At 40.5% G+C, this 23544-nt stretch overlaps 1 protein-coding gene across 2 annotated transcripts; it reads left to right on the top strand.

Moving 5' to 3' along the window:
* The first annotated feature begins 469 nt into the window (after window positions 1-469).
* tspan4b (tetraspanin 4b) lies at window positions 470-22567 on the top strand. Of its 2 annotated transcripts, XM_020102943.2 has the most exons (9): window positions 629-766; window positions 1433-1475; window positions 8821-8890; window positions 9036-9227; window positions 9496-9570; window positions 13515-13610; window positions 14637-14750; window positions 20863-20946; window positions 21291-22567. In XM_020102943.2, exons 3-9 carry the CDS (start codon window positions 8822-8824, stop codon window positions 21357-21359), a joined length of 699 nt encoding a protein of 232 aa, XP_019958502.1. In that variant the 5' UTR covers window positions 629-766; window positions 1433-1475; window position 8821; the 3' UTR covers window positions 21360-22567. The 2 variants fall into 2 exon arrangements, with proteins under 2 accessions (XP_019958501.1, XP_019958502.1); XM_020102942.2 differs by lacking the exon at window positions 1433-1475 and having other exon boundaries at window positions 470-766.
* The last annotated feature ends 977 nt before the right edge of the window (window positions 22568-23544 follow it).

Below are 23544 nucleotides of genomic sequence, written 5' to 3' on the forward strand. Positions count from 1 at the left end.
AGGATCCCCTGCTGGAGTCACCACGAGCCAGTGGGAGGGGGTGAGGATGCTTCTAACACACACAGACGCAAAAACAAACCAAGAGAAAACAAACATCTCCAGGTGAAAAAGTGGTGTCATACATAGAAGACAGATGAAGATGTCTAGAGAGAGCCGACACAGGCGTTGGTGTGATGCCACGACTTATTATCTCGTTCCCACAACTTTTTATTTTCTTCACAAATGTCACCAGAGGTAAAATCCACCATTTTGTCAGGAAAGAATGTTTCTGTCGTTCTATGTGCAGTTGTGTGCATATGTGCTTTTCCAGCCATGAAAGTGAAAATCACCAAGACATAGGTTATGGAAGCACTCAAAGTTTCTAGAACAAAGAGACAAAAGGTGAAATTTGAAACAGGCTGAGCTTTCGAGCCTGTGGGGGGGAGGAGGGACGAGAGGGAGGAACACGCAGATGGGCGGGCAACAACACAGACATCTGGAAATAATTGGGGAGAGTAGGGGGGAGGGAGGGAGAGAGATCTGTTTACAAAAGCGAACAAAACGAATTCTGAACCTACATGTAAGGGTCAGAGTTGGGGATGGAGACAACTGGAGAAGGCACACAGACACAGTCTTCCAGTTACGAATAATACAGAGGAGCAGAAAAAGAAGATAAAGCCTTGTTCACAGAACACTCCGAAGGAGATCTGAGAACACAGATCAAACCCAGGGACTGAAGGAAGCAGTAGTTACAAAGAGGAGCCTGGACAAGACAACTCATCACCAGGTAAGGCTTTTTTGAATTGCAGACAAAGAATCTCCACTTTAATGAAGTACCATGTTCAAAATGTTGTTTTCTTGTTAGGTCTTTTCTTTACATATAAAAAAGATGTGGCATCATAGGGTTAATATAATTTGTGAGAGAAAGGGGGAGCAAATAATACAGTAAGAAGATAAACTTTGTAAAGTTTATTAACCAATGAAATCTACATTGTATTGTAATGTACCACATTTGTCTGTAATGAGATAAAAGACTGTGGATACTTGGCAGTCCTTCATAAGGTCTTTCTTTCTTTCTGATTCATCCAAGATGAGTTTAGTGGTTCACATTAGAAAGTTAGCCAAACAATGGATGAATGAGGATGGTAGAAAACTCCAGAAAAATCTTTCTGTCAACTCAAATGGAATCAAGGTCTTCCCTCCTCTTCCTATGCTTATTATCAGTTTATATAAATAAGCCAAAGTGGAAATATGAAAACATTTCTTGCAAAATACTGACAGCAGAAACTGTTTAAAAAGACGCACATGCTTTAAATATGACTCAGCCCTCAGACAGTCGTTGCAGTAGCACAGGAAATGTTATGATAAAATGTTGATTAAAGAAAGTGAAAAGTAATGATTTATTAATTTCAGTAGTGTGATAAGGTTACTTATCATGTCCTTCGACTACTAGGGGCAGCTTTGGCTGAGGGATAGAGTGGTCGTCCTCCAACCAGGTTTGAGCCCAGTCTTCCCAATCTGCATGCTAAAGTCTACTGGGGCATGATACTGAACCCCGAGTGGCCGCTCATAGAAAAGCGCTATATAAATACAAACCATGTACCATATTCATATAAGAGTAGGTCATAGAAACATGAACAATAAGACAAAGGATGCAAAAACAAAGTTTTCGTTTTACTTTTATTGACTCACTACAAAATCCATAATGTAGTTCTTGTCATTCTCATGTATTAATGCCTACATATGAAATTCTAATGTTTACCATACATACTCATTGTGGCTTTATCAGCAATATGTGGCTCTGTTGGGAGAAGATGTGTGCTCTGAAATCTCCTGCACGTCACAGGTTTGCTGTAGTCATGGGAAATGCCTTCACCAGTATAATTCTGTTTATTGAGGAGGGAAGGGAACTTCCTTCCTGTCAGCAGTTTGACTTCCTCTGTGGGGTCAGTAGTGTGAGGCCATTCAATCAGACACAAATCAGACTTCCAATGTGCACATGTATACTGAGATGGCAATTTCTGTTAAATAAAGAGCAAAACAACTCTGGGGTTGGACTCACAAATCAATCAAATACTCAAGATCCACAAATGAACACATGGAAGGGAAATATCAGTGTTTCATACCTGCTGGTATGGTGTGTGTTTGAACTGAAATGTCAGAGTGAGACGCTGCCTGGCCTCCAAGTATAATGTCTGTGAATTGACCTGAGTGAATCACTGCGATAAAGTGGGACGGGGTGATGACTCCTCTGAACCTTGACGGATGCAAAAATAAAACAAAAAATCCAAAAAATATCTTAATTATTGTAATTCCTTATTATCAGGCTCCAGCAGTAAGTCATTCAAGACCAGAATCAGGAAAAGAGATAACATCTCTCCTGTATTAGCTTCACTACACTGGCTTCGGGCTATAGCAAGAAAAGAATTGAACATTCTCCTCCTCACCTACAAGGCCCTTAATAATATGGCACCATCATATCTTAAAGAGCTCATAGTAGAGCTCCCAGAATTCAGACTTACTTGTTGTCCCTAAAGTTTCTAAAAGTAGAGTAGGAGCCAGAGCTTTCAGCTATCAGGCTCCTCTCCTGTGGAATCATCTCCCAGTTTCAAATCATGTTTAAGAGTAGGCTTCCTTTATGTTAAAACTTATAGTTAGAGCTGGTCCAGGCTTATTTTAGACCTGCTCTTAGTTATGCTGCTATAGTCTAGAATGTCGGGGGACACGTGACACATGGAGCTTCCCTTTCTCCTTCTCCCTCCTTCTCACATCAAAGACATTAATCTCTCATCAATACATGTTACTGATTTGGCGTTTTCCCCGTAGTGCCTGTGCCTTATCCAGGGTCATGATGCTACAAACTGTTTATTCTAACCAATGCTGTAAATACTCGTACTTTTCTGACGTTCTCAATTACACGTGGTATCTATTGCACTTCTGTCCATCCTAAGAGACGGATCCCTCACATGTGGCTCTCTCTGATGTTTCTATGTTCTTTAAAGCACAATCCTGAATGAGTCTGTGGCTTAACGTGATCCTGAGCTGTGTCAGTCCAGCAAAAAGGGATGAGACGGGTTGTCCATGATGGCTTTTATTTTTCCTCTCATCTTCTTCTCTATCACTGCCTCAGCACTGTCCAGTTTCAAACCTATTACAGAGCTGGCCTTTCTCACCAGCTTGTTCAGTTTTGTTGGTGCAACAGCTCCCTATGACAACTCCCCAGCATTCAACAGCAAAAGAGATTGAACTGTCCACTATGTTGTCATTTTGCCTAACAGACTCATAGCAGCCCAGTGCTGAGCCACCTCAGATAGAGCAGCCTGCCCTGTCCCTTCCTGTAGAGTGCCTTAGTGGCTAAAGAGTGCCAAATGCTCTGGAGAAGTCAAAGAACATGATCCTCAAGGTGTTTTGTGGCTCCTCCTGTTGTGTGTATGCTCTGGCAGGTAGATGATGGCATCGTTGACAAGTGTCAGTCGTATGCAAACTGTAGCAGATCCATGTGATCACATACCAGGGGCCTGAGGTTCTGTAAGACAAGCCTATTGAAGGTTTTAATGACATGTGGCATTAAAGCCACAGGTCTTAAGTCCTTTTTGGTCCTGGTTTTGGTGAACCCAGAGATGGCGGAGGTTGCTGAGTGTGCTTGTGTGTTGTTTTAATCTTGGTGTGGTGGTGCTACTGGACAGTTGTCCCTTTTTCAGATACAGGTTACATATCTGACAGTTTGTTTCAGACATGATTCAAATGAATGTCTGTCTCTGTAGTGAGGAGTTGCATAATGGAGTGCAGTCTTAAATGAATTCTGTTATTAGACCTAATAATGCCCAATGCCTTTGTGTGTGTGTGAGCGAGTGAGTGAGTGAGGTTTTTGAGTATGGTCTCTGATGAAGGTTTGTATGTTAGCATTGCATATGGCCTTTATGGATTAGCCTACTTATTTGTTTCGTTGCTGTTTTGTTGTGGTGTGTGTGTGTGTGAATGTTAGAATGCTCAAGTGCCTTGTTCTATTATTATACCTGTAAAGCGCGGCTGTGTTTGTGTGTGAACTGCCCATAGCTGAATATAGTGTCATGCATATTGTCATTGACAGACTAGCTTCCATTGGCATCACCGATGGACTGCTTTAGATGATATTTCTCTGGCCGCACTCAGTTCATGCAACTCAAATCTTCCAAATTACAGCCATTGACGGTCACTACTGAGGTTCCCTAGGGTTCTGTCCTGGGGCCCCTTTGCTTTTTCATCTATTTACTTCCTCCTGGCCATATCTTCCCCTAAATTTAACATCAATTTCCATTGCTATACGGATGACATCTGCCTCCACCCGTCCCTCACACCCAACAGAGCTGCCATTCTTGTTCACACCCTGGTTACATCCCACATTGATTTCTGTAACTCCCTTCTTTTTGGTCTCCCTCACAAATTCCTTCATAAACTTAAACTAGTCTGGAACTCTGCCACCTGCATTATTTCTCTTCTCTATTAATATTTTATTTTTATTTCTGTATTTTATTCTATTTTTACTATTTCACATTTTCACTTGTCTACCTCACACAGGCTATCTGCTGCTGTAACAGGTGAATTTCAATGTGATCGGTCAGGCTTATTTTATCTCCCTTGTTTCCCCCCCTCAATTAAAACCATATTCTTCCTGTTCAGCTGTGCTTTACTCTACCTGGTGATACAAAGTTTTCTTGGTGGGAACCACACATTCCTCACTGAACCTGGTATTACAGGGCACATACTGGGAGATGTTGTCAGTGTCTTAGTAATATGGATAAAATCTCAGTTTATAGAGTTTAGCTGTTCTATCTGTCTCCTGATGCATATTAGAGATGAGGCTTGTAACACAGCCTTCATAGGAGATTTTCGCCATTTAATCAAACTACTCCTTCACTGATATATTTCCTTTAGTTTTCCAATGTTGGAGCACTATCCTGCATCCAGTGATGAGAGCTATTCTGCATGAAGTCTGATGAACATTCAAACCACTTCCTTTTGGTGGCACTCCCAACCAGTGAAGAGGACATCACTGTATTGATGAAAGATAATTTTAGACCATAGAGGGTCTATCATGGGGCATAAATATAGCATTTCTAAGAGGGTACAACAAGTGAAATCTCCTCTCCAACACAAGTCAGAGTTTATATGTCTTAACCGTTCCAATTTGCTTGGGGTCCAGTAAGTTCTATTGACATTTTATAATTAAACATGGATGTCTGCATTTTCTTTGATAATTTAAACCATTATCCAATAATTTCCCCCCATGTTTCACAAGATATCTTTCCCCTTATATCACTCTCCCAGCATCTCTCAAGACCTTCAAAACTGGGTGGCTGAGAACCTCTCAAAAAGTTATAAAAACATGATGTTTACCTTTTAAATTACCAACCCTGTTCCAATTTGTCCTTTATTTCAGTTCTGGAAATAAGAAGTAGTTGTCTTCAGTTCACCTCTATCATTGTGTATCGCTGGTATAATTGATTGGGTGTACTGCTTCCTGGCTCTCGCGTCTTGTTCATAATATTTGTGTTTAGTTCAACCGTAATGTATATTCAAATTTCTTCTGCATGCAATATTCTGCTTTTAATTTGTTTAGTTCAAGAAGAGTGAAGTGGTCAGATTGGGTACAGTGTATGTTTTACCTTTTTTTTTTATGTCCACCTCTAGTTCATGGAGATGTTGAACAGATCTCTTTTTCAGATATGGACAGTGTTGATTAAGTCAACCTCTGATGACAGCCTTAAACGCATCCCACTCCACGGCTGAATTTGACACTGAGTCTTCATTCTTCAGCCAGTAATCCAATATTTAATTTTTAACAAATTCCAGGGATTTCTCATCCATGAGAAGGGATGAGTTAAATCTCCACCTAGTGGGTAGAAATCTTAGTAATTAGCCAAAACGTAGAGCCTTTCCCACCATTGTCTGATGTGATAATAAGATGGTGCCTACAGAGGTTATTTCAGTAATAGAGATAAGTGAGTTTGAGATAAGAAAAGAATCTATCCTTGAATAAGAAATATGTGGGTGAAAGTAAAAAAATGAATTCCTTGTCTGAGGGGTGGAAAAATCTACTAAATCTGATACACCTTCCAATGTATCAATTGCTTTCCTTGTCTGTGAAGTTCTTGTAATATCCCATGTACAAGTTTTATCAACTGTAGGGTCCCTAACCTTGTTAGTCTCACCTAATACTATATATCAGTTTCCAAACTGTGTGTCTACAAAGAAACCAGTTAAGTCTGCTGTTGGAGCATTTCTGTTCATCAAAGTACATTTAATACTAGTTTAACATTCTTGGCTACAAATCTCCCTTCATCATCTGACTGTTTTTTAAGTATTTTGAGATTTTTCCGTATTAAAATGTCGACTTTCCTCTGACTAGAAGACCTGGCACTATAGAAAACTTTCCAGACCCAACCTCTTTGCAATAGTAAAGAGTCCTCCTTTCCAAGTGAGTCTCCTGCAGGAAAACCAGATCAACATTTTTTTGTTTAAACTATAATGGAATCGTCCTCCTTTCAATGGTTGAGTTTACATCCTTCACATTTTATGATGTCAATCCAACCAATTCACCCACAATATGTTACTAAATGTATAATTAGCTGCATAATTAGAGATATCTACCAGGAAATGATTTAAGAGCTCCTGCCCTGTTCTTATACATAACCAAACACTTTTTAACAATTCATAGACACAAAAGAAAGAAAAAACAGCTATGAACTTCCCCACCCTCAACTTTCATTCTGTCAGCCACAATTAAATATAACTGTGTCTTCCAGAAGAAAATATTAATGATAATAATAATAATGAGTTTAAAAAAAAGCAAGTTTAACAATAATAATTAAACAAGAAGACACACATTCCAATATAGTAGCTCTATGTACAGTATGTGCACACATATATACATTTCACACTATAAATCTGGAGCTTTAGAGCGGACATACCTTGTATATGGCCATTAACAGTTCAGTTCCAATCACAGTCCCGGTACTTAGTCCTGCGCTGCAAGGAAGTCAACTTCCCCATCTGACGAGGTGAAGGTGTGGGACCTGTTGTTCGAGGAGATTTTAAAAGTTGTGAGATCCAGCATGGAGCATGATATCCCTCACGCTTGGCGCTGTTTCTTCACTTTGTCAAACTTCTTACGTTGCTGAAGATCATCTAGAGAGAGATCCTGGAAATAGGAGATCCTGTTGCCCTGCCATTTGACTTCCCGTTTGATTCTGATAGTCTATGCAAGCCCCTCGGCTATTGCTAGCATCCATGAGGTCAGAAATCCTGGTTTCAGCCTCTGACATCCATGTTCAGAGTTTCTCTACAGTGGTTTGTAGTGTTTCCAGGCCTGTTTTCATGCTGCTCACATCTGCTGCTATCCCTTGCAACAGACTATTCATGCTGGCAAGTTCAGACTGTGTGTCATCAGGTACAGCTCTTGTTTTGTGCATCCATCTTGTCCTCTGTCAAGTTCTTTTTAGATTGTCTTGATGAAAAAAGTGGAATTTGGTTTGGGTCTTGCGACATGTTAATTAATTATACTTTCTGAGACTGTTTTAGCTAAGTTTAATCCAGTTCTGTGGCATGGGGGTAGGGTAGCTTAGCAGAACAGAGCCAAAGGCTATGCAGCTATGTTGGCATCTTGCCTTACCAGGGATTCCTGACTGCACACATAGGGACTTGGTGGTAAAGTGCATTTATTGCTCTGTTGTTCTGTTGGAATTTATTTCCATTTGTCTTTAGGCAAATAATACTCATTAACTGCATTATTTGTGATTAAAATCATGTTTGTTTGGAATGTTTTAGCGAGCCCTACAGATGTGGGATTTTACTGCTTATTGCGTACTTATACCCCCTTTAACGGAGCTCAGCTTCCAATGGCTCCCACATAACTTGAACCCTGATGTGATCCCAGTGGTGGGTGGGCTCTGATTCGCAGGTGTCAGGCCCCCACCCTCTTAATCTGGAAGGTTAGAGGTTAGAGTCCAGACTCTTCCCCTGTACGGTCATTACCTTCAAACCTTAGTTCCCTCACATGACTGATCCTGTAGACATGTGTTTGTCAAATTGTGTATAATAAAGAACAAAGTCAACTCAGCATTTGCAGAAAGACTCACAACACATAAAAATACATGAGATGTGCAAATAAGCATGGGGCAGCGTGAGGCACTAGTAATTTCATGTGTTTTTATTTTCACATTTTCACAGAAGAAGTGCAAGATAGGTTTGGTCACATTAAATCAGCAGAATACATAGGATCTAGGATGTTTTTATTACAATATTGACTGTGATGAATGTTTCTGGATTTAAATGGTACTTTTAATAGTACTTCTTAAACAATGTTCACATGGACATACTGTTAATGGCTGTAACTATTCCTCCACTGTCTGTGAATTGACCACTTCCTATCACCTACAGTCTTCTTCCTGTGCAAAGAGACATCATCAAGTTGCTTCAGCAGTGCTCAGGAGCCTGCTGATTTTCACTATTATGTGACAGGACCAGAACACATCTCTGCACCCAAAGAAAGTAGAGAAACTGAAAGAACAGAAGGAGCTCTCTTTACAGTTCTCTGAAACAAAGTTGTAATTTTGGACTTGAAGATCCATGATCTATGATGATACACATTTTCAATATGTAGACTTGCTCCCCCTCACTCAGGAAACCCAAAACACAGCACAGCAAATCCATAAAGTTGTTTAATTGATCGATACTTAAATGAAAATACAGTAGATATTGCACATCTTCCAGACAAAACATATCTTTGAAATCACTAGTGATGCACAAGCATTCTTAAATATGTAGTGTGTTTAATGGCCTGTTTCACTCTTTCTTTTGCAGAATGTCGGTGTCTCAGAGGTGTTTGTGCTGTGTCAAATATTTGATGTTTGTCTTAAACCTTATCTTCTGGGTTAGTATTTGCACAAGTCAATCCAACAAAGTTGCCATATGTGTTCATGGGATTTACCAAGCTATTCTTGACACATCATTTTCATCACTGCATTGTGAATAATGCTGCATTTTGACGCTGGTTTGATTTTACACTCCCTGAAAAGCTAGGAGGATGTGGCTTATTTGGAGTTGGAGTATGGCTGTCCTTCACACAGGCAGAGTTTTCCTCTCTTCCTCTGTCCTTTCCATCCCTCTCCGCTGCCAATCTGCTGTTAGTCGCTGGTGGCATTACCATGGTCACTGGCTTCCTGGGTTGTCTTGGGGCCCTTAAGGAGCAGCGCTGCCTGTTGTTCATGGTGAGGAGTCTACATTACATAATTCTTTCTTTGACTTATAATTTTTGAGGCATTTTTGGGAATCATTGCATAGCCAACAGTAGAGAGATTCCATGGAACAATAAAAGAGAGAGATGAGCAATGACTTGCAGCAAAGGTGGTCAGAGATGATTGCTGTAGTTCAAGTTCAGATATTCTAATTTTAGTATAACATCTCAGCGTAGATAGTCTAAACTATTTTGTCTTGTGCTGTAGTGCCAGTGTCCAACAGCTTTTCTCTGTTTTGCAGTTCTTTGTGATCCTTTTGCTCCTTGTCCTGACAGAGGTGACTCTAGTGTTGGTTATACACATCTTCCATGACAAGGTGAGCTCACCATCTACAAGTTTAAGGTTCAAGGGTTGTTATATATCCGTATATATACATGTTCCAGTGTAATGTGCACAGCGATGAGATAGTAAAATCCCTAACCCTGACCTTGGTCCAATAAATAAGGGTTGATTAGAATAAGCAAATAATAAAATAAGACTGAATGAGAATAAAATTAAAAAAACTAGAATTACCACACTGTGCTTGTATGCCTCCACCAACCAGAGCAGTTTCTGTCTATATAATTGAAAGTATTTTTTTCTTCCATATTCATATAAGGCCACTGTGACTTTTACCTTTGACCCCTGAAATGTAATCACTTGATCTTTGAGTCAGGTTTGATTAAAAGCTCAAGATATTTCCTCAAGTCAGTGTTGAGGTATCACATTCAAGAGAACATGTTTTTTGAGGCCCCCATGACATTGACCTTTGACCACTGAAATCTAATCAGTGAGTCCAAGTGAACATGTGTGACAAATTTGAAAGAATTAGCTTAAGATGTTCCTGAGATACTACATTCACAAGGCACAGAGACCTTTGACCAGTCAATTATATCAGGTCATCCATGATTCAAAGTGAATGTGATGAAATTCCCTATGAGCAGTCTTGATATATCACATTCACAGGAACATGAGGCCTTGACCGTTGATCTCCAGTTCGTCTTTGAGGCCTAGTAAATGTCTGTACCAAATTTGAAGACATTCCCTTAAGCTGGTCTTAAGACAATTCATATAGTAGAAGTAATTACTAATAAAAATTGTTGTTAATAATAATAGTTGTTCTCTTGCAGTTCTGGAGTCAGAGATTCCTGCAATGAGAGAAAGAGAGAGAGATGGACTATGGGAGAAAAAAAGAAACAGTTATTGACATGTATTCAAATAAATAAATGTGGGGGGGGGGGCAGAATTGCTCAGTGCATGATGGGAGTTCCCCCAGCAGTCTAGATCTATAGCACAATAACTAAGGGATGGTTCAGGACTCACCTGATCCAGAACTAACTATAGACTTTGTCAAAATGAAAAGTTTTTAGTTTAACCTTAAATGCAGGGATAGCACTGCCATACAAGCTAGTAGCCAGTCAGATTTACCTTTAGCCTCTTTAACATTATTGTGATTAATAGGCTGATGATGACACCAAGGTACAATTATTATCATTACAACAACCAGTCTCACAGAGTTCAGTTTAAACTGCTCTGTGGCCCAAAAACTTTTAACTGAATTGATTTTATTATAATGTATTCTTCTTCTTGTCATGGGTTTTTTCTTGTGTAGCACTTTGTAACTTTGTTTAGATTAGTGCTATACAAATACAGTTAGTATTATTATGTGTTCGTAGAGGGAGCCTCATGATTTGGGGCTTTGCTGCCTCTGGGCCTAGAAATTTTTGACAACAACTTGATTTTCAAGTTTATCATCTCACCGGATAATGTCAGGGTGGCTGTTCACCAGCTGAACCTCAGTAGAAGTTGGGTGATGCAGCTGGATCCTAAATATACTACAGTATTACTTCAAACAAAGAAAATCCACCTGCTGGACTGCCCAGTCAGAGCCCAGACTTTAACCCACTCATCTGAGGCTGAAGCAGCTCCATAGAAAGAATAACCTCCTTAACAATGTGCAGGTTTAATCCACTTTGATATACAGTAATTCCAAGGGTTCACCTTCTTGTTCCCTCAGCATCCAAAAAGACAATATTGGTTTAGCTTAAACACATTTTGTTTGTCTGTATTTAGGACTTACATGAAGATCAGGCCATATTTTGTGATTTTTAAAAAAAATTATTCAGAAAATGTAGCCGGGGAATTGCCTGCGGCAGAAGGAACCTTTGATTAATTCAATACACAGATCAGGTAGTTGCATTTGGGTTGAATTCTCATGGACCATGTGAATGGCCTGTATTTCTATAGCACTTCTGCAGTCTTGATGGCCACTCAAAGTGCTTTGCAGTCCTGGTTACCCGTTTTTCCATTTACCCACACACACATTCATACAGTGCATCTATGTGCAGCACTTTCTCTATCATAGGTCAAGCATACACTGCCGGCAAAGCAGTAGGGGCAATTTGTGGTTTAGTATGCTCAAGGACACTTTGGCACAGGGAATAGGGGAGATGGATTTCAAACTCCCATCAGTTATTGGACAACCCGCTCTCCCCACTGAGCCACATTCAACCCTAAGACAAAACAAAGGGGGTTGTTAACCTAAAGCTGTGTTCAGATAAGTAGGTACAAGTGGCAGCACTAGTCAGGCATACTCCACCCAGGTAAATGTTGTGTTCAGAGAAGATGGATTAGTGGCAAAAGGCAGCTTTCAAAAGTCAAAAGCATTATAGGGAGTTTCAGAAGAACCACAAAGTGCAAAGCTTTGGAGAATAAGAGTCTGTTTGGTAGAATGTTACCAGGGCGAGGTTGCATTTGGTGGACCTCCCTCATTAAAGATCTAATCAACATTTTAACAACTGCAACAGCAGCAGAAGATAAAAAGGATGGTGTAAGATCAAGACAGAGCTCCTTCAGAGGTGTGTTCTCAAAAATATCAAGTCCCAGCATGGCAAAGGGCCAGCTCTGGAAAAAGGAGTGGAGTAGGATGTAAGCAGAACTGCCACTCAACTGTAGTCTCTAAAAAGCAAAAGTTAAAAACAAATAAACTGCTGTAGTTGTTTTTAGTAAGACTGGTTTCGGACACTGTCACTGTCTGAACCTTATCTGGGTCTGACTTCACCTCCCCGCTCTTAATGATTACAATATCCCAATAAGCTCACTCACCTTGACTGGAATTAACACTTTTCGCCTTTGACAAATATTTTCTTAAGAAATTGTTTGTATTTCAATGCTGCTCCAGTCCACATGTCAATGTGTCCTGGGACAAGACACTGGCCCAAATGTCTGTGTGTGAACTGGAATGAGCAACAAGTGTTATTTGAATGGGTGTTTGAAATGGTGAAAGCAAACTGTAATGTAAAGCACTTATAGAATACTAAATCAGATACTGATTTATTAGGGTTTGATTTCAGCAGTTACAGTACACTTACAGATGCAGTTGCATACATCACAGTATACAGATAGATACACCATCAAATATGCATGATGGTGAAACTCCATTTTTCCATCCAAGCTGCTTGTTTGGAGGATGATGGATTTTTGTGATTACAGGGGAAACACAAAGTTCTTCCTACATCTTCATGGGTTTAGAGTTAAAGTTAGAGTCCTTTCTGCTTTACCTTTCTACCATAATTAAAGACATGCAGGTTAATTGCAAACTCTCAATTACCTATAGTGTGAACTTTTCAAGGCTGGCTACTCTGAGTTATAACTGGGGAGTGTGCATTGGTTGAATGCACTCTGCATATTCCCCCAAGACTTAATATAAATGATAACTTCTGAAATAATTTACACATTTTCTGCTCTTTAATTATAAAATCTAATTTAGAGTTTGAATGAACGTGTGTGTGTGTGTGTGTGTTTTGGCACATTTTCTCTGTGCTGGTAAGTACATCATTGTCGCAGGATTACGACGTAGTACAACTACGGCTGTTGGGAAATGTGACATTAGGTTTTAATTGTTAATTTTACAATTAATACTGTTAGGTAAAAAACATGGTGAATGACCATCTCTAAATGTAGAAATAAAGTTAGTTGCTGTAGGTTGTGTTGTGTTGCACTGCTCTGTTATTTACATCTGTATGACAGGCTGGGTGGTTCCTGTGCACAGCGCCCATAGTGGCTACGTCCCAAACAACACAAGCCTCCGAAGAAACGTGAATGTGATCTGGTTGACTATTTGCATGTCTATCCAGTCGAAGTGTGAACTGTGGAGGTGTACATTACCTCCTGCCCACTACCAGTTTGGATATGCCACAGTTGCGTCCCTTCAATAAATTAGCAAGTATGGATAACGGTTGGATAATTAAATGTCTCTTTCTACCATTCTCTCTGTTTTAGCTGGATTCCAAAGCACAAGATGAATTAAAGGAAGGTATGAAGATTTATAAATCAAAACCTGGACTGAAAAAATCCTGGGACAATGTGCAGAAAATGGTGAGCACTTTTATGCAAACAGTGCATGGTCTCTGATGTGATATCGATAGGACAGGTTGTATGCGCAGTGGCGGTTCTACGTTGAGTTACTACCCGGGCGAGATACCCTCCGAGCTCCCCCCCCCCCCACCACCACCACCACCACCACCCAAAAAAAAAAAAGTTAGCTAGTTTTTTATTATAACTATATACGTGAGGCAATTCTGCACAAAACAGTACAAGTTATCAGAACTTAAATAAATAGACACTATATACAAAAAGTGGCAAATATATACAATCTGATATATAATTTTTTTTTAACAAGAGCAGAGAACAACAATAAAGTAAAATATTAAGAATGAACAATATACAAATAAAATATAGAATAAATATTCTAAATAGCACAAATCCTTCATCACACAAATTTGAAAACATACTAAAGAAAATTGAATTATTACACTATTGCACTCAGAACAGAAAACACAAACACAAACTAAAACCTGACCTTTGCAATAAAACCAGTGTATTGCACTACACGTACCCCCCTTGTCCGTTTCTATTTGGGAGACCCAGAGGTGAACTGTCCCCCACCCGCCCCTCCCCTTCTTACACAGCTTCTGTGCACCGTGCGGCACCTTCTCAGCTGCAGTGGCGCCTGCAGCAGCTGCAGGGGGCGCCAATTTCCCACACACTGTGACATGATACATAATAGAAAACCGTTTTGCGGCGCAGATGATTTTTTTTTTCTAAGTGCTCGTGCCGCCGCCCACGTGACATGAAAAAATGCCGCCCCGGGCGACTGCCTGGTTCGCCCGTGCCTAAAACCTCCACTGTGTATGCGACATAATAAGAAGGCTAAAAGTGCTAAAATAAGCAGGTATCTACCTTTTTTATTTAGCTCTATTTTGGGTACAAAACTGACCATGTGGGTTTTGGACCTGTGTTCCTATCCCCTAAATCAAATAATTCATCAAATAAGATAGTCTTCCTGACTAAACTTTTGCTTCAAGCTAAATTTCTTTCCTTGTATCTTACTGTCTCTTCCAGTTCAAATGCTGTGGAGTAACAAACAAAACAGACTGGTATGATGTGCTGAATGGAACGCTACCTTCATCCTGCTGCTCTGTTGGGATGGACCAGTGTGTTGACGGATGGAGTGAGGTTGGTCTGTTCTCCAGCTAAAAGGGGGGGCTTTATTAGGGCACCAAGGGTCCGTTTTCATTTTGTCAGATGCATAGTATATCTGAAGGCCTGCACACAACAATTTACAACAATCGAGTCAGAAAATATTCGCCACAAATGGTTATGACTGATCACTGCGTATAGTATTTTTCAGCCTACATTGCCCAAACTCCCATGATGATTATGCAGTTACCATTGCAGAACTGTGGCTGTGGATCTGGAAATTTACAATCTATACTCACAGTATCTGAAATACTCTGCCACGCCTCCACAGCTGCTCTCATATATCTATAGATATGACTTTTATGAAGTTTATTAGACAGTCAAAACCTTGACAGTACCTTCTCTCACTAATAAACACTCATCACTAGTTATCAGGACGTGATCAGTTCATGAAGTGACTTAGTGTTTGTTTAATTACAGAGTTTATGAGCCTGCATTTAAACATCATGAAAAAATGACTCATCAACATGTTGTGCTCAGTACAACACGAGGCGTGATGTGACTAGCAGGACTCAGTGTTAAACTGACCAGGAAACACGCAGGCATGATCAGACACCATTGATTAATAACATGATCGTAAGTTTAGGTTAGGTTTCTATATTAGGACCCAAAGGTATAGCAATCCATGGAAGCAGAACCCTTCGGAGCCACATAAAGCACTTGTTGGCGTAGAGGCACACGCCCCCACCACGAGATTTTCTTGTCACTTCTGCCTTCCGTTCCTGACGAAATGGAGTTCCAAATCCATCCATAAACAGATCGTTGTCTGAATCCGAATCGGTAAAACACGACTCTGTAAAAGCCATGAGGCAGCTGTCTCTATAGTCCTGGAGGAAGTGAACATTCCTCTGCAATTCGTTGAGTGTATTCCACAGGGACTGTGTTTTCCCAAGAATCATAGAGGGCAGGAGAAAGTGATTGAGCTGCCAATTCCTTAGTCACAACCTGATGCCTCCCATTCTCCCTCCCTTCCTTTTTTTAATTCCCTGCAAACCCATCAAGTTCCCGCAGATATCTCTACGAATCCAATCGGGCAGCTGAACATCTGGCGTTGACACTGTCATCTGATTTGGTGTATTCCATTGCAGCAGGAGGTCCCGAGTGTATTGTATCCTCGGACCAGGAAGTTAAACCACGCTGCATAGAGTAACGTGGATCAAAGTCCACACTGTAGCAAAATAAAAAGCTCCATCACTATTGATGAATGGGAAGATGAGTAAAAGCACCTGTACATCTAATAATTATGAGATAACACGTCAAAATTATGAGACAAAAAGTCAGAATTAAGTGATAAAAAGACTAAATTATGAGATACTTTTACATAAAAATCAAAGTAGCAGTTTAAAATAAAAATGGACTACGTGTAAATCTATGCCACGCTTTTGATCGTGTTCTGACATATGTCATAGACGTTGAAAATGTAATAATATTTCCCCAAAACCCTCTTCTGTCTGACCATCTTTTAATTACATTTGAATTTAGAATTATTGACTACACTGATTCTGGACAGAAATTCTATTATAGTCGGTGTTTATCTGATAAAACTGTGAAGAAATTTAAAGAACTGCTTCCTTCTACACTTACCTCTCAGCCATGTGTCAGTACAATACAGGAAAGTTATCAAAACTTCACTCCCACACTAGTTGATAACTTAGTTAATAATGCAGCAGCCTCATTAAAAACAATCCTTGACGCTGTCACCCTGCTAAAAAAGAAGTAACTCAGAGGAGATCAGCTCCGTGGTATAAATCTCAAACATGTGTTTTATAACAGACATCATAGAAGTGGCATTCCACCAGTCAATATGACTTTCACCTAGCCTGGAAGGATTGGCCTGATGAATTACAAGAAAGCACTTAGAAATGCCAGAACCTCTTATTATTAATTATTAATAGAAGAAAATAGGAACAACCCCAGGTTCCTCTTCAGCACTGTAGCCAGGCTGACAGAAAGTCACACCTCTACTGACCCATCTATTCCTCTAACCCTGAGAAGCAATGATTTCATTAACTTTTTCAAAATTAAAATTATAACCATCAGGGATAAATCCACCAGCTCCTCCCCATGAATAGCACAGATACATTGTGTAGTCCTGAAACCATAGAACCACCTGTAGCACCAGATTTATGTTTGAACCATTTGTCTTCTATTGATCTTCCTGAACTGGCCTCATTAGTTTCATCACCTAAACCAACTACTTGTCAGTTAGACTCTGTCCCAACTAGACTTTTTGAGGACGTTTTTCCTCTAATTGACAGTTCCATTTTAAATCAGATTAACATGTCTTTGTTAACAGACTACGTACCACAAGCTTTTAAGCTAGCTGCTATTAAACCTCTGCTTAAAGAGCCTACTCTTGATCCAGAGGTTTAAGCTAATTATAAACCTGCCCTTCATTTCCAAAATTCTAGAAAAGATGTTGCTAACCAGCTGTGTGATTACTTAGATAGTAAAGGTTTGTTGGAAAACATTCAGTCAGGATTTAGAATCCATCACAGAGAAGAATCCGTCAGGAAGTATAAGGAGAGAACAATTGTCTGTGGCCACCACATGCAAAGCCATTCCTCTTTGGGGGTCTTGCTTTTGTTTCTCCATTGCACCTGTTGTCATTTTCATTTGCTCCAAAGCAGGTGAAATTGATTCACAATCACTTGTGCTTCGTAAATGGACAATTTGATATCCCTGAAGTGTAACTGAATTGGTGTTGTACTGTGACAATTAAGTGTTCCCTTAATTTTTTGGAGCAGTGTGTATATTTCAACTCTAACGAAAATGGTCTGCGAGGGTTGTTTTGGCGTTTGTTCTATTTTTTCCGATTACCATGAGCAAATCAGAAAACACACTTCAAATTGATTGTAAACAATATAAATTATATATTATATATAACATAAATGATCAAATATGCATCCTATACATTTTATTCTCCTGCTGTCCTCCTGGGGTTTTAATTTCCCAGATCCCCCCACATGATGAAATTTCCCCATCTGCCCATCCACTGTAATTGTTTTTTTAATTATGTACTTATTCCACACATTTGTCAGTTGTGTCACACACAAGCAGACAGACAGACTGAGAGAGTGTGAGAGAGAGAGAGAAGGTGGGGTGGCTAAAGGCTTGCGTAAGTCAGTCATTTGTGAAGACCATCATTATTAACCCCCAAACCCCCTACATACTCCTACTATATGTATGATAACAAAGTAGTGGAAGAAGCAGAACCGCGGGTTGACCGGCGCGAAGAAATGTGCTTCCGGTGTGAACTGCCAGGCGGCTGCTCGCACAAGAATTGACGCTTCGTGGTGCTTCCGCCTCTGGTGTGTCACTGGCGTAACATTAAAATGACGAGTAGAGTAGGGCAAGCATGCACACAAGATTAATCACTCTGTCAAAACACTCGGTACAGAGTGAGTCATGGAGTAGCCAGAGCCCCGCAGATGAAAGAACAGGGGGAAAAACATGAAACTGAAGCTCAAATATCTCCTGCTGTCATTCCTCCGTGCAGACCCATGAAGGTAGACATTCTGCTGGTGGTGTGTGCCATGATGGTCTCCGGAGGATCTGCCCCAGAGGAAAGATATGCCTGTGAATTGGCCTCACCCAGCTAATGTGACGGGCACTGTGGAGACAGAGGAAGTCCCCAAGAATGTTCTCTGTGGTGCGCAAATCAACGCTGGGAGCGTGCAATTTGTGTTTTGTCAAGACTGCATTATGACACACATGGCTGTTGCGGGATGTCTCTAATGCTGCCTGTGATACTGACATAGAACCCTGTCATCCCTCCACTCATCGCCAGATTATACTGTCCGGCTCCATGGGAGTATTTATAGCTCAGCTCTGTTTTGTGCATGATGCTGACTCACTAATTTCCAGCATCTCTGCTTGTCCTAAGCAACCGATCAGCGTGCCTGCATTTGTTACCTGTCTGGCAGGCAGGATACCAGCAGGACAGGCAGTCAGTTCGGTCGGTTTCCTGATCCTGTTAAAGCCACCGGGCTTCATCTGCTGTCACACTGCTGAGTTCTATCTTATCACATGCCATGTTTTGGCACACCAGCACTCTATCCTCGCCATAGATCTCCAGCGACATAGACTGCCCACTTGTAACAATTGTTCTGGAGAGTCCCACAGCTGATAAGTGACAAATTTCTCAATGACTTTAGAAATATGTTACATATCAGTAAAATGCAAGTTTCTGGTTTAGAAGAAGAGATAATTAAAGTTTGCTGATAAAGGTTGATCTAAGAGAAGCCGTCTAGATATACAACAGGATTATTTGCTGCTTCTGAGATTTCTGCAAATGAGATTTCATGCGTGTACCAAGCAGCTACTTTCCTATGTTTTATAAGTTTCTTTTTTAGAGGTGCTATGGAGTCTAACGAGTGATACTCATAGTGAGTCTGCAGTACTACTGAAAAGATGATCACTGGTTTTAAGGGACTCCTCTACTTTACTGAGGCATCGTATTGAGTTAAATGTCAATGGAATTGTTTCTTTAAATTTAGCTACAGAACTGTCAGATAGAAATCTGGAAAGGGAGTTTTTAATTAATGACATGAAGTCCAGTAATAAGTCATTAAAGGTTAATTCATTTACTTAGAGAGCCTTGGATGGAAGAGATCTTAGGTTTCAGAGTCCACATTTACAGTACCTGTTTTGTTGTATTTTTGCTGAGGTTGATTTCATTTTATAAGGTTTTTATGTGGAATTCCTCTGCTTATTTTTTGATTTACTAGCCGGCCATTTCCATGCCTCCTGTCCCCATCTGCCAAAAGATCAGGCTTGTCAGTGACTTAGGGGGCAGTGAGGGGCCACACCTCCTCTTCAGCAGCCCCTAACCTACGTATGCATTTTCATGCATCTCTCCCTGGATTCAACAGTTCCATTCCTGTAGTAGATAGTTTTGCCAAGGCTGTGTATTTTGTCTCTCTCCCCGAGCTCCTGGTATTACATGTGTTCAAACTCCACAGCATCCCTCTGGATATTATATTGGACCGAGACACTCACTTCTCCTCACAGGTGTGGAAGACTTTCTGCTGAGCTCTGGGGTTCACAGCAAAACTCGCCTCTTGATACCAACTGAAAACAAATGGGCAGACGGAACGGGTTTACCAGGACCTTGAGGTGGCTTTGAGCTGAATCACCCACCGCAATCAATCCACCTGGAGCTCCTACCTACCATGGATTGCCCATAACTCCTTCAGCAACCCCGTCATGGTTTCATTGGGATATCAACCACCCCTTTTCCAAGCCCAGGAAGAAGAAGTGGTGGTGTTTGGAAAGAGGTACAGGCTGCCTTATGCCATTCCACGGCCGTAATCAGATCCTCACTGACCGGAACTGCCCTCCCGGCCTCGGACTATCAGCCTGGAATAAAGGAACGGCTGTCTTACCCTTCCAGCTCAAGTCCCATATGTTGGCCCCCCGCCCAAGCTTGTCACCTCCAAGTAACTCACTGCTTCAGCTCTGCCAGCCAGCGCCACCTCACTCTCGATTATCCACCACCAGTCACGACTCCCGTCCTGCCATCAACTCTCCCGGAGCCCTCCGCTTACCACCTGCCTGTCCCCTGCCGTCAAAGCCCAGCACCCTCAACACAATTTCTATCTTCATTCCTCAGTTGCCACATATTCTCTAGTGAGACCGTGTCTGCATGCTGGGTCTAGACCAAACCAGCTTCAACAGACAATTTACCATCACTTTGATGACACACACACACTCACACACACACCTCATTTTGCAGGTATCTCTGATTCTAGAGAAGCAGGATACAGCTTGTAACTACTAGTACTACAAGTACTTATTAGGAATTTGTTTCTTTGATTGTCTTCAATATTGTATTTGTGCTTCGGCAACTCATGTAAATGTCATGCCAATAAAGCTTATTGAATTGAATTGAAAGAGTCCCTCAGTGCGTCACCCTGTTTTCCTTTACTATGATTTTCTATGATTACTTGCAATCATTCTACCCCTCACTTATCTGTGCATTTCATCTGTTCATGTTATTCTTCTTCTGCAATACCTTTTCCTTTCTTTGTGAGCTTCCTTGCGGCTCAACCCCCTCGTGCACTGAATCTCTGTTTTTCCCCTGCAGCCGTGCTATCAGAAGGCCAGGCAGTGGCTGCTCATTAACATACCCTCAGTCCTGGTGTTTGGAGTCTGTATTGGTGTTGTACAGGTACTTGTCACCAATATTTACTTGATTTTATATTTCAAACGTTTTCCACATATTCATGTCAATTGTATTCCTTCTGAAAGTGATTGTTTTCCCATCTCGTAGGCCCATAAAACCTCACATGCAACATATTATTAAGCTTAACACATTTATTCACACGCATTAGATTCTGTAGTATTTGTCTGACAAGGATGCAAAATTGCCCCCAGAGCTGTCCTATTTGTGTGTGTGTGTGTGTGTGTGTGTGTGTGTGTGTGTGTGTGAGTGTGTGTGTGTGTGTGTGTGTGTGTGTGTGTTTAATTTGATCTGAAATTATATTTACCCTAAACCTCCTTTTCTCTTGTCAGATATTGGCTCTGGTGTTCTCCATGATGATGTACTGTCAAATTCTGTGTGCAGAGAAGCACTTGGACTGAGTGCAGACCAGATGTTCTCTGTCTCCTCGAGGATCTCAATTTGGGTTACAAACTCCCTGTAGGATTCCCCTCAAAGCCAACACGTAATAGACATGGGGCAGTATTAACAAAGCCAGCAACAGACTGAGGAGTTTGAAGAGTTGACAGAAAATGATGAGCAATGCTGGTTGTCTTTATAGCAGTCATATGAATTTAATATCATGCACCTCACCACGGCTCAACAATGATTCATTATACAGCATCTTGTTTCGTTTTTAGGACATGAGATAAGACAGTGTGTCATGAAACAACAAGTGGCACATTCTGTTATTCTGTATGCCTGCAGGAAAAATGCAGCCTTACTCAATAATTATCATTCAATTCTTAATTTTTTGGGATTTCATTAACCCCAACCGGATGTCAAGCGTAAGACAGAGTAAACCTGAATAATCTGGTTGTGTTTTAGGTCAAGCATTAGGATGGGGGAAATGCTTTCTGAAAAGCATGCACCACTATAAAACAAAACAGACAGAAAGAAAACACTGAAAGAACAGAAAATAGTGTATGGAGCACTTTGTTAATAATTTCAGGCCTTGTATCTTATGCACTTTGAATGTGTCTCCTTTAGTGACTCTACAGCCACTCTTATTTCAATCTAATCTATCTAACCATTATCCTTTATTGTCCGTATTTACCATATAAGTCTATCGAACCTTATCTTTTTCATTTGAGCATATACATATAAATTATCTTTTATCCCTCAACAGATATGGCATTAGTATTGTATTGTAGACTAGTAACGATGTTGCATGCCTGTTCAAAATATGCATGTTGGTGCATGGCACACTGACAAAAAATAGCCAGAATGGATCAACACTTCCTAGCAGTGGAATGAGTTAGGTTGGTCTTGTCTACTTGTAAACTAAATTTGCCGTTTTATTCAGTTTAGTTGAAAATAAACCACTTCTGAAAGAGCAGTAAGGCTGAAAAATGACTGTGGCCGCAGCCTAAAGAAGTTTGTTTCTTTGTGCAACCGGCAAAAAGGGATAAATATAGAGAAGGATACAGCTGCACTGACTGGCATGTTTATTCTTTGTGGTCAACACAGGCCCGTCAAGAGCTTTTTAAAACTATGCCATCAATAGGTCTGTGTTTACTGATTTTGCTTTGTTGATATGATCAGCTGACATTAATAAATGTTCAAAAAAATAAAGCAACATATCAATGCAGCAGGGCTCAGTTATGTGTTGAATGGGTGGGGTGTGTGTGAACAAACTAAAGCCTGACTCAACAAAAACAGCACAACACACAATATGCCAATCCTGTAGCCTGCAACTATAATGTAGCCTCATTGTGACTGTGGCAACTTTCACGCTGTTTGCATTTTTCAGGGAGATGTTTTAGGTCTCGCAAAACAGGTGAAGCAGTAAAAGACGTTACTTAAACCACATCCAGTCACCTCTGTTTCTCATAACAAGAGTGAGAGGAGCTCTGGGTCTAAGTTCGTCCTCTTCACTTGCTGCTGAATCAAGCTCCTTTATCCTCTTATTTTCTTGTTGGAGTGTTTTTGTAAAGAAATCACCGGTTTTGCCGCAGTTCCACTGAAGTTGGTCAGCTCACAGCGGACATATCTTAGTGACGTCGGCAGCAAGGGTCGAACAATCACATTAGTAAATCAATAACCATTAGCTGTAAATAAAAATGTAATAAAAGAAAAATCTGCAACAACCAATTAAAGAGCAAGCTCAGGTCCCATGGTTGCCAAAACCTTCAGGACCCGCTTGTTAAATGTTGAATTTAATTCCACTTGGATGTGAATGTTAATCTATAAGTTCATGTATTTAGACAGAAATTAACCAAATACAATTTGAAAAAAACGTATATTTAATGCTCACAGGGCTTACAGTCTACCAGGAGCATTGTAAAAGGAAAACATTATTATATAATTCAATTGTGTTTAACATTTTTTTACAGGCTTCTTTGTCTCAGAATGTGGGAGGAGGCGGCGCCCCAGCGCACCATATTGACCAGCCGCCAGACAGATAAAGTCATTGTTGTTTTTGATTGTGGAAGGATTGAATACAAAGTATTTTTAGCCTTGTCCTTTTAATTTCCTGGTCTGGTAGATCCAAGCTGTTTGTACAATCAGTGACTTACTATTTTCTCTTTCAGTATGAGCTAATGCATTACTGTTTTTAATTCCAAG

Source organism: Paralichthys olivaceus, chromosome 5 (assembly GCF_024713975.1).
Source record: "Paralichthys olivaceus isolate ysfri-2021 chromosome 5, ASM2471397v2, whole genome shotgun sequence".
Lineage (NCBI taxonomy): Eukaryota > Metazoa > Chordata > Actinopteri > Pleuronectiformes > Paralichthyidae > Paralichthys > Paralichthys olivaceus.